The 17,050-nt window shown below is 43.7% G+C and overlaps 1 protein-coding gene across 1 annotated transcript in view; it reads left to right on the plus strand.

Moving 5' to 3' along the window:
- LOC147668673 (vacuolar protein sorting-associated protein 53 homolog) overlaps nucleotides 1–17,050 on the plus strand; it is a 508,123-nt gene that overhangs the window by 469,322 nt on the left and 21,751 nt on the right. The window contains exon 14 of the mRNA XM_086948529.1: nucleotides 13,367–13,504. Coding sequence (XP_086804655.1) covers nucleotides 13,367–13,504 — 138 coding nt within the window. The remainder of the gene's footprint in view (nucleotides 1–13,366; nucleotides 13,505–17,050) is intronic.

The following is a 17,050-nucleotide window of genomic DNA, read 5'->3' on the forward strand; positions in this document are numbered from 1 at the left end:
TTTCTCTTTTAATGAATGTGTTTTTTATGTAAAGCACTTTAACAGCACTAAACTACTAGACTATCCAAGTGCTACACATCATAGTGTTTTGGAGGAAGGAGGGCATAGGCCAAAGGTCAAAGATCTTGAGGAGGTATGCTCTATCAGTTTTTGAAGACAAACATCTTACCTCGGATTACCTATTGAAGGAGAAGTTTTAGTGCTTTACAGTGCCCAAGTCTGATTCCGTCAGCCATGGGCACTTTTCTTGACATGTATTCAGTGTCCGGGTGCAGGAGGCTCCTGCCTTGCACGCATTCAGATATTCACTCTGAGCTGTGATGCTCCCGACGGCACACAAGATGATGCACGCTGTATGTGTGTTCAGTTCAGTATGAGAGACGCACCCTTGAAACTGAGATGTCAACACAAGTAGATATAAATTGCAATGTGTGTTAAACTCCGATCAGGTTGTTCCCGGTTGTTAGTGACCACAAATTCATCATTCCACAACTATTTCAGCGTTTGAGAGTCTTCAGAAACACCTGGTTCAATTTCAGCAGTCTCAGAAATGCTACATGATGTTTACTTACAAATGCCCCCAAAATCACTTTGATATGTGGATCCCTATTGGCCCGAAATGCTTTGCGAGTGTCCATTTAACTTCTTGTCAAGAGTGTAGGGGGGAGGGGAGAGTTTTAGAACTGAAACTAATTAAACAAGCATTGGCATAGCCAATAGGTCTTTCTTTTTGAACCTTATAAGTATTTAGTTATGCAGCACAATATCCTTGGTGCAACAACATCAACTGTTGCATGGCTAAACACTTATAATGTCCCAAAGGCGAGACCTATTGGCTATGCCAATGCTTGTTTGTTTGGTGCGCTGCTCTTTGTGAACAGGGAAATTACTGACCTTGACCGTGTGATTTGCGTTTCTTGACTTTCTTCCCTGTGAAAGTAGTAGGGCCTGGCTGTACAATGTGATTTTTTTTTTGTCTTCCTACTACATTTTTTCTGCTACCCTCCTTTATTGTTTATTCTCATTGTGTACCAGTAATTGTGTACATGTTGTAGTATTTAACTTGTAGTACTTTTATATTAATGTTACTGTTTTTTGAAGTTATTTGTGGTTTGAGTGTGCATGTATGAATGCAAATGTCTTATCTAGTTGCAAACGAGCTGTATCTAGATACTTAATACAAATGTTTATGAAACAAATCTGCACAGTAAAAGGTTAAAACACCTGTGACTTTTGTATATCTGTACCATTAGTATCTGCAAATATCGATGTGATTTCTAGATTAAGAGAACAAACCAGCATTCTGATTAGTTAAGAGAATTCTCTATACGTGGATCCCTAAAAAAATTCTGAGGATCAATTGGATTCTATTTGGTTGGGATCATATATCAATTTTTATTTCGCTTCCTATGTTGGATCAGCAATTTTCGAAAAATACTTTCTTGGTGCCCTGTAGAACCTTTGTACATACATATGTTTTAACAGGTTAACTGTGGACAAACTCCAGTGATAGAAATGTTTAAATTCCCTGTGATTACACAGGAACCACAGGTCGCCAACTTCACTCTGCTGATCTTGGATAAGACATGAGATCTGTGGTGAAATTTCACTTCTAGAGTGGTCACATTCACTAACTCTACTCGGAGTATCCACAAACCCCCCCCCCCAAAATGGAGCAAATATGATTGCAGAACTACAAAAATTAATTGAAAACTTACCATCAGAGATGTTATGGTCAAGTTCAAATAAAGTTTAAGAAGAACTACAATTGACCGGTTACAGTTATGCATATCACACCACATTTTGTGTGTGTAGAGAGACATAAGTAACCACATTTGTGTCAAAGCTATGGTGCCCAGATTATTTTTTATTAAATCAATGGGGTTTGCCCACAGAGTCAAAGGACCTGGGTATGAATAGTATAAGAAATGGTGGTCCCTGACTTCGATTTGAACAGACACTTATATGAATAACATTAGTTATAAGTTTATGCGATTAAATCTGCATATATTGATTCAAGCAAAACAAAGGGAGAGAAACAATGAGGTTAGAAAAAACAATCAAAATGTAACCACACTGGGGATGTTTGTTATATCAAAAAATCACTTATTTATTTACAATTAGATAAAACAGTTGTCTAAACGGCGCAAGAGACTATCGAGAATATAGTCAGTGAGGAAAGGAAAGGGTGCTCAAGTGATTTAGAAAAAAGGAAAGTAAACAATAGTAGTATGCTACTATACTATTTACACAACACAAAGCGGGATAGCCTCCGCTGTCGTATAAACCTGTCCCCTGTAACGGTCAATTAGGGGGAAAACAATTAAACTGGGAGGGGTACAGGCTAGTACAATTGTTATAAGCGCTTGTAGCGATAGACAACAGTGTATAAGTTCGGTTGGGCTAGGAAAGCATGTCATGTGCAAAGAACAGACAAGGAGAAAGGGCAGAAAGGAACAGGGAAAAGGAATGACAGAAGAAAAAATAACCTGTTGGAGGTAAAGCTTGGGAACTAATAAACGTCCCTTAATTTTCCTGGGTGCTCTAGCTTCTGTGAGGGTTGAAGTCTTAGAGTTTTAGCAGAAATCCTGCAGTTTGCTGTATACTATGTTCTGATAGTTACCTAGCATAGAGAAGTGTGGAGTAAGCTTGTAGTGCTCAAGGCAGACCATACCTCACAAAAGGTTGCCTACATCTCAAATTTAGAGAGGGCTGTTCCAGACGATGGTTTAGTATGTGTTTAGAATGCAACAAAAATGCCAGGGTCAGGCACTTGCTGGTTTGACTAGCAATTGGACATTCCGTCGGCTAGTTTAGGAGTGTAGGTTCTGTGTAGGAATGTGAGAGTACTGGTACTGTGGCAAGGAACTAGACTGATGGTTCTTTGGAATGGAGTAGCCTTTGATTTGTGGGATGGTTTAAAACGGAAGGATTTGTTGGAGGGTCTAAAGTTATTTGGTCTTACGGATGATGTAGGCGCTTCTTTACATAAACTATTGCGTGCACCAACTCTTCAAAATTCTGCAGTTCCTGCTTTTGCCTGGTGGGCCGGAGATGAATGTCAAGTGTCGGTGGTAGTCAAAAGGGAGAGAATGTCTGTGATTGTAGGATTGTTAGTTTTTTCTTGCACTAATGTTCCACACACTGTCCGTTCAAAACTCTGCTTTTACCGTCTTCATCAAAAAGAGAGCTGTGGATAGAGGAAAGAGCATGTAGGGGCTTTGAACTGTGAACTGAGAAAATCTATATACCCACTAGTTCTGGACCTCAAAGGTTTTAGACTGATAGGGCTTAGGGAATCAGTGCAATGTGTGAGGAACAGTAAGGAAAGGCAGGAGTGTCGGTAGGAGGGAGCAGAGAGGAGCATTCAACCAGGGTTTGAGTGAATGAATTGATGCATGCGTGTGTCTGTGGGGAGTCAAACAATATGGGAGTTCTCCACGTTGGAGGGAGAACAAAGCTGTTTTTCAAATGATATACTGCCACCCTAGGTCCACTTCTCCCCTCATTGATTCAAAACTGGTTGTAGTTGTTTTCTATATTCCACCCAGAGCATTGACATAACAAGGGTAAAGGAGGCCTAAGGTGGAAAGAGCTTTGCAGTTACACAGTGTATTTTATACATATAAGTACAATAATCACTATAAGACACAATTCAAAGATGTTTACAAAAGCTTTCGGAATCACAAGAATAAATGAAGTATTTACTGCCCTACTCTAGAAAAGCTGAACAACCATTAATATATGACCTGTGAGGGGGTGAAACTTATGATTGGAGAGATGAGGGATACTGAGACAACCTGAGGAGGGGGGTGTGGGGTGCCTAAATGATTGTTGCACTGGGAGCCACCAGCGCTAAAGCCGCCCTGAGTGCGAGCGTTGCTTTTTGCACATTGTGGCCATGTTGTTAGTGTTCATGTTGTGGTAATAGACATTGTATATAGTTCACATGAGAAGTATTCCTTCAGCAGCGCACGTGTGAGCTCTTCTGTCACGCTGATGGATTGTGTACATAGTGCACGCGGGTCTTTCTGAGCAGTAGAAGGAGGTGTGCAAACAGAGCCTGCGTGTAGCGCACACCAGTGTGTGTTAGGCACATGCGTGTGTCCCTGTAGCAGCGGGCGCTCGCCCCGCAGAGAGTGTCCATGTCCTCTCCAGGCCCAGAGTGTGCTAGGGGCAGCTGGGTGGGAGGTTCCCAGAGCTGCTGCTGTGATGTACTGTGCCGCTTCATAGCTCTCCATGGTCGAATCTGCTCGCCTGCCTTGCTGGGGTCACCTCGGAGCGCGGGCCAGGCGTCGTTACTGAGGCATGCGGCTTCTGCTTTACTACCTGTCCTCAGATTTATGGCGGCTTAGGCTGCTGCGAGCCAGCCCCGTGTCCTCATACAAAGGCGATCTCTGGCTCGGAGGGAGGGCCGTTCTCTTCAGTGAATGCGGCGTTGTTCCTCTCGGTCTCATTTGGGCACTGTGACCGCTGGTATTCTTAGCCAGCAGGTCGTGATTCCCACACAGCGTTTCACCACCGGCTGGGAAATAACAAGGTCGACCCCATGGTCAGAGAACACCAGGAGCGGCCCAGAAGCCGAGGGGGCACCCGACGCCGAATGTGATTTTAAAAGAGCAGCAGCACAGAAAGAGCCTCTTAGCTTTCCGTTTTGGTAGGCCTGTCTATACGTTTCATGTATGTTGATGGGTGCTTCTCCCGGCAGAGTCCTCCTTATGAATCTTCCACTGCGCCAGACTCTTCAGGAAACTTCTGCAATAGCTCTACCCCAGTTTTGCTGATCAGAGAGGCCTGGCAGGGAAGTATGGTTTTAAAAAGCTTGTTAGTTGAGTATTGCCTGTTTTGGTCAAAGTTTTGAATACAGTACAAAGGGATTTTAGTTGGATTCTTTTGTCCACTGTCAACTATTGTAACTGCGGATGAGCATAGGTTACAGATTCAAATGTGTGAATACCGACGTGAGCAACGCATTGCAGTACTCCAGTCTTGATGAAATCAAGACTGAGATCACTGTTTTTTTTAAGTTCTACTGAGATTGAGGGGAGGAGCTGTCTCAAGGATTTTAGTATGAATTGATAGCTCGAAGTAGTGGCATTTATTTGAGCCTCAAAAGATAATTTATTAACTATAATTACTCCTATATTCTTTGCCTTTAAAACAGATGCGGGTAGCGGTCCTAACTGGCGACAAGGAAATTGGTCTTTCAGCAGCTCATTTAGGGAACTTTGAAAGCAGATTCTGTCAGGAGGCATCTGGCAGTGAAATATAGATAGGGGATCCAGCCACATGTTCTTGGAACTATTAACAATTTGAATGTGGTCACATAGAAAGTAATGTGTTCTCTCCTAAAGGATCTTTGGGAGATGCATTGAATTGGCATTCCACTTCCTTTACATATTTTCCCCAATTAATTTTATTCCAAGACTGATCGAGGAGATCAAAAAGTACTGAGTTTATGTCATCCTCATAGCACTTGACTGAGTAAGGGCCCAAAGTTTCTAGTTCATCAGAAGGAAAATTTGCTTTCCCAACAACTCTGAGCAAACTTGCACTCTAACCCATAAGTTCAAATATTTTGTGTGGAGATTTAACGGAGGGATTAATACATTTATTCCATATTAGCTTATCTCTTAGAAATAGTTGGCCGAAAGGATATGTTCCGCTGAGTCTACTTTGGCAGGTAAGCAGGATGTGCCAGCTGATGTGCACCCAACATTTGCCCATTGGCAGTTGATCTTGCTTCTATAATGCAAATTTCTTTCTACTTGAACATAGACACAGTTAAAACATACCTGCATGCAATTGCAGTCTCAATTTATTTCCTGGATCAAGGTTTATTGCTTTGCCAATACATCATCAGTAGATTTTGATCCCTCGCTGCCATTCTTGGTGCCATCTTGGGACCTAAATCTGTTTTTGAAATGAGTTTGAGACATCCTTCAAACCGATACGTTCCTAGTCAATGTGACACCTATGTATGAAGACTAAAGATTTGGGTTTTCATGACAAATTTGCTTTCCTGTCTAAATATGGGAAGTGGTTTCCACACACAGACAGTGTTAAGATTAGGAACATTGGCCTTCAACAAACTCTACATGCTTGCCAACAAAAATCCCTAGAGGGCATCGAGGTGCTCTCTAGAAGAGGAAAATCTGCTTCTTCACTTTTGGGATGAGCCAAGCTCCGAATTGATCATTTATCAAAACATTCACTGAACACTAGTGCCTGTCATGGGAATCCTTCCTAATTTTGCTAATGAGTAATTAAAATGATTAACACTAATCCTGCCTCCTTCTGTGCTCCTGCTTTAGTAGTGGTTCATAAAGGAGAAGTCACCAGGAAAAGTTGTCCATTAAAAGAACAAATTAATTACATTCAATATAATCTTTCTGATGGATTTGCAATCTTCTGTTGGGGTTCTTGAATTATTAAATCACATTAATTTTGAATAAGTTAGTTTTTCTTTAGTTTAGTCTTCCTTTGGGGAAACAACCTTTAGCACTATGCTGAAATCACACTGTGCCTTTACAACACAGGCAATCGAACGAACATGCCATTAACACGTATTTGTTTAGCGCGCAAGTCATTACAACGACTTGCTGTAGAGGGCGCATTGGTGCAGAGGTGTTTGATTTAGAATCCTATTTACAACAAGGGGTGGTGAGGGACAGAGTCTCTGAATTAAGCAGAAAGCTCTCACCCAGTCAAGAGATCAGGGCTAGATCCAACACCGTTTTTTAGCTCACTGCACCATCCCAGTTTCAGAACCTGACTGTATGCAAATTAGTCTGTTCCTGTCCCAGTGCATGATGGGAACAGGGCAAACCAAACTACAAAAGCCAATTCTTACACTGGGAAGGAAACAAGCTCCCGGGGACCGGTTTCTGGCATTACAGCCGTCTTCGGCCCGGTTTGCTTGAATCCTGATGGTGCAATGAGCAAGGGTCTCACATCTGAGAATACCCTTCCACGCTTAGGGTGGACAAAAATATTTACAACAAGGGGTGGTGAGGGACAGAGTCTCTGAATTAAAGCATTCAAGCAAGCCGGGCCGAAGAGGCTGAAATGCCAGAAACCGGTCCCCGGTAGCTTGTCTCCTTTCTGGTAAAGAATTGGCTTGGTAGTTTAGTCTGCCCTGTTCCCATGATGCACTGGGCCAGGGACAGACTGATTTGCATATAGCCAGGTTCTGAGCTGGGATGGGGCAGTGAGATAAATAACGGTGATGGATCAAGCCCTGATCTTTGGACTGGGTAAGAGTGGTCTGCTCAATTCAGACACTCTGTTCATCACCACCCCCTTTTGTAAATTGATTTAGAATCCAACACCTTCCCTACTGATGGCCAGACAGGAGTTGGATTAGTAAATTATACTAATCCAAAGTCCAGCGCCCCTGTAGGACAAGTCGTTGTAACGACTTGCGTGCAAAAGAATCGCATCGTTACAACGCAGTCGTACTAATGACGGTGATAAAAAGGCATGAGTTTAAAAAGCATGCGTAATTCCGACATGCAATCCTTCCTTTGGTCCTGTCCGTATAGAGCCTGAACAATTAGGCAGAATTGTGTCTTACCTTTTGAGAAAGATTTGATGCAGATCCCTGTCTGGGACTGCAAAAGGGTTACATAACAGTGCATCGTTAAAAATCTTCAATTTCAGCCTAAAATCTGGGCCGATGTTCATGATACGGAATTTGTAGCAAGCTTATGGATCCATCAGAAAGAATGTTACTGAGGGTAAGCAATATATTCATCTCTTGCCAAACACTGAAATGGCACACTCTATCAACCATGGTTTCAGTGACCAGCTTCAAATATGTTCATGAAGTCCATCTATTCACCAGTGACCAGCTGTACATTTTAAAGTTTATTGCACTGGAAATCATTGTTTAGGACTGACGGTGCAAATTACAGGAACGTCGCAGAAAGTGTGATCCTAGAAGGCTCTGTTGATAAAGTACTGAATTAACCGTGAGTCAGTATTTGCTTGTTTTTTGGGTTTCAAAGTGTTTTTCCATTTTTTTCTGTCACGGTCGCTGATTGTAAGCAGGCTAATGCTGGGGTTGTAAAGAGACATCCCTTCTCATAGCATCCCTCTTATCAAGATTGCAATGTGGGCTCCTTTTCAGAAGAGTAATGGCTCCCTTTTCTACATGCTGATGCATTCATCGCAGAAAAGGAAGCGCTATGTCATCCACTCGCCAAGGTGGTGAAGTCACTAATAACAGCCTGCACTTGCATATCGACAAGATAAGCATATATAAATGGAACTAGAGATTTACTTCTACTTACCTTGACAGTATGCTGGTAGTCTATATTATGTCTATGCTTATGTTTAAGTTTTGTTAAGCGCATGGCTGCCTGTCCTAGGGCTTTCCTACGCTGAATGAGAGTAATGTTGAAAGAGGTAACTAGATCAGGTATGGGGCTACTTGGGGAACAACCATGCCTTGAGCTTTTTCCTGAAACTGGTTCCTCTTCCAGCAGTCAGGACCCAAGAGGCAAAGAATTCCAGAGCTTTGGGACCAGATGTGCAAATGATCTGCCTCCAATCTCGCTCTCTTAATTCTTGAAGTTCTAAGGAAGATTCATGTTTTGATCTTGCACATCTGGCAGGTACATTAGGGAAAATAAGACCTTTGATTTTTACGGGGACCCCTGCTATTTATTGCTTTGTGTGCAAGGCAGAGATATTTAAACCTAATCTTTACATTAACAGGCAGCCAATAAAGCAGTTTCAAAGACTCCTTCACCGATTCATGGCTTGGGACTTTGAGAAGTAGACTGGCTGCCGCTTTCTGCGCAACCTGAAGTCTTTTTGTGACATATTTTGGAGATCCCAAATAGAGGGAGTTGCCATAATCTAGACGGGAAACCACCAAGAATGTTATCACAATTCTTCTTGGATGATCCAGGATAAGCTCCAAAATCTTCCGGATCATTCTGAACAGTCCAAAGTTCGCCCCGCACCTTTAAGAAGGAGATTTTCCAGATCGTCGTGGCTAGATCTGGTCAATTTGAACCCTTATTGTGTGGCTTCTTGTAATAATTTAAAATTTTATTGTGAATATACTAGAAACCTTGGATTATTTCACCTAGCATAGCCCTGATGAAGTTCCTTTAAAAGGTCCTGTGGGAGTGTTTGACCTGAGATGGCAGTGAAAAAACAATGGAGTCCCGGTACAAATGATGCCGATCATTAGAACACTTTTCCTCACACTGATTCACCAACATACCGTGGTATATATATTTAACACACATAAACTTTTTCAAAACACCCATAGGCACCTAGGTTGGAAGCAGGCAAGCTTCATGGGGCCACAACATCTGGAGGCCATCATCTACCGTACCTATGACCATACTTCAGAGGTCATCATATATCCCAGTTGGCCTTCTACCTGAACTTTCAAATGGACACTCTGGGCCTCATTTACAAGAAAGTGCAGCAGCTGCTGTACCGTAAGCCCTTTGGCTGCACCACGCTGCAGCACTTTCAAAGCACAGGGATACAACATATTTACAATAATATATTGCATTCCTGTGCTCTCCCTGCAACTAGCTGACACACATTGAACGAGCACACAAGTGCTTCCCCACATACATGGGCCATGTTTAAAATGTAAAATTGCACCACTCTGGACAAATTTAGGAATTGCTTGAGGAGCTGAAAGATTTATGTTGAGATTTTGAGAACACATTTTAGAAGAATCGGGACGGAATTATAACCGTTAGGAAGGTACGGTTCAAAGAAGATTTAGCTCCGAGGAAGTTGCGGGATAACTCTCCCTTCAGTGCGATGAAACGTGTTGGCTAAGGAATCTGTGATTTTGAATATGAAGTAATATACCTGAACACAAGAATAATAAAGAACAAAAGACAAATAAAATAACAATTGTAAAGCGCTCTGATATCCTTCGGGATCAAGTTCGCGCTATATAAAACGCTATAAATAAAAATAAAATAAAAATTGTGACTTCTTTCCTGGTGCACCTTCATGATCTAAAATCTTCTTGTCTGGATTCCAGTGAAGCCCAATTGCGGCGAGTTTCGGAGGTGACATGCACAGGACTCCTATAATTGTGTAACAGGGATTTATGTGCTGAACCAGTGGTCAGCCGCGGTCTGAAGTTTTTTTGTATCAGATCGCGAAAGAGTGTTACCCTGTTGTATTATTGTAAGTGCTTTATTGACCTTGAATGTTCCTCAGGGGAATTAGAAGCCTGGCTAAACCGCTCCTCGTACAACTTAGCCTGGGCTTTTTTGATTTCATTATGATAAAGTCTAATGGTTGTTTTATATTACATTTTTAGAGATGGATCATAGTACTTCTTCCATTTCCTTTCAAGCTTCTTACAACCTTTCCTCAGGGAGGCTAGGTGCGTATTAAACCAGGGGGCTCTTTTAGTATTCAATTTAGGCTTTAACCTAGATTTTGGGACACATTCCTCTAATCATTGTACAATCGTACATTCCCATTGAGTGTAAACCTCGTCTAGATTACCCTTTAGATTTGGACTAGAAGCCTCCAAGGTCTTGACCCATGCTTCAGTGGCAAGTTTGGAGACATAAGATCGCATTTGTATTGATGGTTTAGCTAATGTGAAAGGTGTAAAATGATGATCTGACCGTGGTACAGGGATCGTGTGTTGACCTGAATCTTAGGATCATTAGAAAATATGGGGTCAAGGATATGTCCTTTCTCATGAGTGGGGGGCCCCTGCTTGATGAATTAACTGCACCGCCTCCAAGTCTTGTAGCAATCTTTTGAAAGCAGAGTTATTACATTCATCAAGGTGAAAAATAAGATCACCTAGAATAGTGATATGACATTTTCTCACAACTCTGAAGAAAATAAGTTTTACCTAGGTCCTATTAATTTCCTTACTTTCCTCCATTTCTTGCCATCTCGTGACAAAACCCTGCCTATAGGCTCCATTTCTGCTGACGCTAAAAAAAACTATCACATACCCAAGCCCCCTGTTCTTTGCAGTTAACCAATTCATCAACAGAAAGCCATGAGACAACTATGCCCTGTGTAAACAAGCTTGTTTTTCATCTTCTGCTCCCTGCTTGGTAAACATTCTTGACGCCGTGATCAGGTCATCTGGACAATGGTCTGACTGACCGAGCCTTGATCAAGCTGATTGAACAATGGTCTGAATGCCGAGTCTTGATCAAGCTGATTGATCAATGGTCTGAATGCTGAGGCTTAATCAGGTCATCAACTACAAACCCGGCCTTGATCAGGTCATCAACTACAAACACCGCCCTGATTGAACAATGGACTGAATGCCAAAAGAGTGGAATAAAAATGTACATGAGGCTTGTTCGCTGTGGAGTAAAGCAGCATCCTCCTGGGTTTTGTCTCTGACTAGCTTGGGACATTTTCCATAGCCCCGGCTATTGTAATAAAGGTGGTTCTCTCTGCAGACAAAGGTTTCTGGGTCCACTTTAAAATATAAGGAGGGTAAGAGTAGACTTGGGTGATTCCCGCACCGCCAAGCCCCCACTCCTCCTTGAGGTGGGCTTTTCTTGGTTATACAACGAGGCTGGCTAAAATGTCTGGTAGGACATCAGATAATTTAATGCTTGAGCCTGGAGGTCTATTGATTAGGGCTGCCGAAAAAGTACACGTTGGGGAAAATGTTATGACAAATTGACAAATGTCTCAATCTGATACTTGGAAATTTGCAGTGACACATCTAAACTCATCTTTTAGTATGATGGCAATACCATCCCATAGTTTGCCTACCCAATCCTATCTAAATATTTCAAATCCCGGAGGAAGGGCCATTAATATATGTGGTGTGGAGCTCTCATTGGGCCAGGTTTCTGTAATAAACCGGACATCCAGGTGTTCCTCTTCTAGCAGTAGCCTGATCTCAGTTTTTTTTGCTCTTGAAGTGATCTACTATTGATTAAACCCATAACTTCAATATTGTGGATTTGATGAGAAGCTCGCTAATTTGGTAGAAAACTATAGAGATTTGGTGCTATGAGAATTAATTCTGCCTTGCCTTTTTGAACATGCGTGCTGCATGGTTCCTGCAGGGAACTAGATGCATGTTATGCGACAAGCACCCATGTACAAGGCGTGCAGTTGCTCCCAAACCGAAGTCTAGGCTGAAGTCTAATGGCACGCAAGCAAGCCAGCCATGCCTCTAAGTTGGTGAACTCTTCTAGTCCACTGCTCATGACAAGACCATTTGCATGCCTTGGGTTGCTACCGACATGTATAGTCAGCCTTCTTGTAGCACCCTTTATCTAGCCTGTCGGTGCAGCCAAAACTATACTTTTTGTACCTGCCTTCGGTAGTTCTTAACAGAAGTAAAGGCTGAGCAAATCATATTTTGAGGATTTCAGGACTACATCATGTAAGGACAGATTGATGGTTCTGCTTCAGGTAAGGAACAACACAGGACAAACAGGTCTCTTCACTGTTTCATGAAGTTCAGGTGTCAACACTAGAGAAAGCAGGTGGGCGTTCCTCTGGCTGGCTGATCCTCTAGCTCCTCTCTTAATCGGTCATATGTGGTGCCCTGGTGCCGAAGTGACAATATTAAAATGTGTATTTTTCTGAAACTGTTCACAAAACCCTCAGACTCCACGAGTACTCCAAGGAGAATCTTTATGCATGTGTTGTACTTCTCCTTGTGCTCCGTTGCTTTTTGGTGGATATGGAATTCTCATTTGGATTTAAAGTTTGTGGGCATATCATTATGGAAATCAGAAGTCTGCATTGATAGAGACAGCTCTGAAATGCCGTAGACTGTAGAGATGTGCATATATTTGTTTGTGTCGTGTTTTGTCTGCGTGTATATGGCCCACAGGACTGCTTGTGTGTATCTGCACGTATGAACACTGACATGGTTTATATGCAGTAGGGGCGTGTATAAATGGGCATCGACTGGGAGTATCAGTGCTAAAATGGAGGATGTGCATGTGCAGGATGGAAACAGTGTAGTGGGCGTGCCTGCATTGTGCAAACACTTCTTTTGAACCTTGCAGTCTATGGCCTCATATATTGGTTTTGGTAAAATATACACATCAATCACTATAATGTCTCCTGGTTTTTGTCCACATCGCATATAAGACAAGCTCTTCCCACACACCTATTTCAACATCAAGCACAAGAATCACTTATTGAGATGCATTGCCTCTGGATATTGAAGTTTCCAAATGCATCGGTTTTTATTTTAATGCATGTTATTCAGAGTGTCTGGGACGTAGGCTCCAAATACCTGGCCTTGAGCCAGCTAACTCTTCTCTGGTGGTTATGAATGCATGCGTGGGTCTAAATCGGCACCACGCTTTCAGGACTTATGACGCTTTGCTTTACTAACCATCTGAAATTTTCATTGCAGCTGCTTCTGGACACGCACTCTCTGAAAACTGTATTGCTTGATCTTCCATCCATCGGGTCCCAGGTGGTCAGGAAGGCCCCCGCCAGCTACACAAAGATCGTAGTGAAAGGAATGACTCGCGCTGAAATGATCTTGAAGGTGGGTAGAGGCAAGGCCGTCTTTTGTGATCTGGTATTTGTCTGAAGTAATGATGTGGTGAGGAGATCAAGAGTTTGATCTGGAGTACCTAAACAGGGGTGACCTCAGAAGTTGCTTTGCTCATCTTTCAGCAAGTGGAAGAGGTGATGAGTGGAAGCGAATTGAAGATTCTGAAGCAAAGGGGAAGAAATAGTAGTTTGTGTTAGAAGATGAGGACGAGGGGGGATGTGGACAAATGTTTGAGGCGAAAGTGGGGGGAGATCTGCAAAGAGACAAATGGAAGGAGTAGTCCTGGGGAGAGGAATCGGTATAAAGATAGGAAGAACAGGAATCTGGGAGAAATTGGCATAACCCAATGACGTCTCGTCTATATTCCCTTCTTTATACCGCTCTGACTGTGAAATATAGGAATTGCACGCTTTATCTTGAAGGACACAATGGCACTATTTTTGGGAATTCCACAATCTTGTACTTTAAAATATTTCACAGTAGGCTTGCTATATATCCTAACAGCAACAGTATCAATACTAGCTTTCTACAGCCTTTTACCCAGAAGCCATGTTACAGAGTGGGTCTTTTACCAAAGTGGCTACCAAAGCAGACATTTTCCTAAGAGAGACGCCTCACCGACTTTGATCAAATATGCTAGGGTCATAGCTTTGAACCAACTGGTTGAGACGTCATTTTTCCAGCTGTTTGAAATTTCCTCGATCACCAAATCATCATTTTTGAATAAAGAATGTACTTTTTAGGTTTCGCCTCGCCAAAAGCTGCGCAGCAGACTTTCGCGCAGAGCGAAATCTTACGTCTTACACTGTGTGGCTTTGTTCCGCCTCTCTGTTCCATTGGCTAGCTCCATAAATGGAGGCTAGCCATTGGAACAGACATCTGTTCGTCATGGCCGGAGCAGATTCGTGGGCGTTCCCACAATTTTTACTCATCCCGCCCCTTTGCGATCGTCATGAAGACTGTGGGCGTGTACTTTTTTTTTTTTTAAATGGATGTTCTTTCCTCATTGCTAAGATCTCCTGGTCCCGCATGGTCGTATCCCGCTGTCCGTCCCCCCTCCCGCTGTCCGTGTCTTTGTTCCGCCCCCACCCTCCGCGCTTCGCCCTCTCCCCCCCCCTTCCCTCTGCCGCAGCTCTTCTCCGCCCCAGTGCGCCGGAAGCAGATTCCAGCCGGAGGCCCCGCTGCATGGTTGGCAGCCTTTTAGCAACGTTGGAGCAGGGTTCGTCGCGGCCATCGTTTGCCCTACGGAAGGCTGCAGTTATAGTAGTATTTGCACATTCTGCACACATATGCAGCGAGGGAATGATTGCTGTACGCGGCAGCATCCAGTCAGGCTCCGTATGGATCTCTAACTCGCTCTGTTTCTCTGGTCCCCTCGCCGAAGCTGCACAGAAGAACAGAGCCTCGCACTTTCCCTGTCGTGTTCATCTTCTGGGCATTGTCGCTTGCTCGTGGGCTGCCACGCCACATCTATAGTACTGAAGGGTGCTGCAGCAAAAACACAGACCTCTGTGAATCCGCGTATTAACCATTTAGGGTCACCTGCTTTACGCAGCATGGAAATAATTTAAGAAGGCTTTCACGATACGTCAACATGTCCTGTTAAACAAAGTAAGAATTCACTGAAACTCAAGGACTGCCCCTTTTGTGCTCATTACCACTCAGAGCCCCCCGGCTATAAAACAGGCACCAAAAGGCGCCTATCAATTGTTATTTCAAAGTGACTTTGGTAAACACTTCCACCCCCTGTCGGAATCTCCGACAACCTTCTAATGTCCGAAAATTATTGGCGGAATTGCAGTGTAACTACTGTTCATCAATCACGCCCGACACCGCTGTAAGCAGTCTTGTTAGAAACTGGAAGGGAAGTGACTTGTGTGTTCAGCGCGAGCTATTTCACTTAGAGCACTACTGGGTAGCAAGTATGATGCTGCCAGCGGGCGACTGCTCTTCAAGAGATGGCTGCCATCACTTAAAGGGGAGCTCCATTTATTTATTAGCGCACCACTGGCACAGTCCTTTATCCTCACAATTTCCTTTTTTCATCAGGTGCCTTAAGTCAGACCATGACGCCAAAAGATAGCTCAGTGAGTTGAATGCCCTCTGCTGACGTCTGTGTGATATGTGGGTCAGTCGGATTGTGAGCAAGCCTATTCGAACTTATGTTATTTACAGTGCTTAGAAATGGCAGAAGCGCAGAATGCAGTCGCGCACTACCCAAGCAATTGCTAAGAAAAGACTATCTTCACCTTTGGATTGAATATTGGACTCTAGAATGCATTGATAATAAGAACCACGACTACTAGAGACACCATAGCAGAGCAGGATTGTATTTCCTGCTGAGAATGTCATGCTCACCCCAAAGGAGCACCATAGTACTACTTGGAAGCAGTCCTGTTGGACAAATTCGTCTTCTGCTTTCTATGGCGGAATATAGGCCTGCCAACCACCGTAGGCCTATGTTTCTCCTTGACCATAACTTGAAAAATGGCTTCGAGAGCAAGAGAAGACTTCACCTTAAAATTAACATTCCTTGTACTCGCATTTGTAGCAAATTGAATTCTGGGCTGTGAAATAACTCGACCTTTGGTAAGGGGCAACAGTAACAGGATGCAAGCAGCAAGCAAAGTGTTTTGGTTCCACCAAAACCCTGTGTTTGGGCTCGGATAAACTAGGGTTGGTTGTCCGTGAGCCCGTCCCCCCCTCCCACTGTCCGTGAGCCTGTCCCCCCCTCCCGCTGTCCGTGAGCCCGTCCCCCCTGGAGCAAGGAAGAGCCACGGAGCATACAGGCAGAAGAGCGCTGTGTCCGCCAGAAGCTCCCGGTGAGTGCAGGCGTCTTAGCAGCTTCAGGGGCATTTTGTTTTCAGAGCCCACGAGGCTCTTCCAAAGCGGGGGCATTTCTTTTAAGTCCCCCACGAGGGACTCCCACGACCGGAGGCATTTGTCTTCAGAGCCACGGAGGCTCGTGGGGGCATCTTTGTGCTAGAGCCCATCTCTCTCTCGATCTATCTCCCCTATCCTTCTCTCTTTCCATAGATCCTCTCTCTCACACTATACTAAACTGTCGCTTTTTCTCTCTCCCTGTCTCCTTATCTCTCCTCTCTCTACCCATCTCGTCTTTCTTATTTCTTCTCTTTGTGTAGCTTAGTCTGCATTTTTTTTAAATATCTCTCTTCTGTCTTTCACTGTTTCTCCTCGGTTTCTCTCTCGCATGCAGCTGCAACCTTCCGTTAGGCCTCGTGATCTTACTGGTCACCCCCACAGTCCTATATAGGGTGACCACCTCACTCCAGGTCATCATGGAAACTACATCCCGTTTTTCGTGTGCCTCTGTTGCCGGCTGCTTGTGCTCCGGTTTTGCGTGTGCCTCTGTTGCCTGCTGCTTGTGCTCCTGTTTTGCGTCTGCCTCTGTTGCCGGCTGCTTGTGCTCCGGTTTTGCGTGTGCCTCTGTTGCCTGCTGCTTGTGCTCCGGTTTTGCGTCTGCCTCTGCCTCTGTTGCCTGCTGCTTGTTTATTAAGCATTTAAATTCGTTCACAT

The sequence above is a fragment of the Lissotriton vulgaris genome, unplaced genomic scaffold (genome assembly GCF_964263255.1).
Source record: "Lissotriton vulgaris unplaced genomic scaffold, aLisVul1.2 SCAFFOLD_1307, whole genome shotgun sequence".
NCBI lineage: Eukaryota > Metazoa > Chordata > Amphibia > Caudata > Salamandridae > Lissotriton > Lissotriton vulgaris.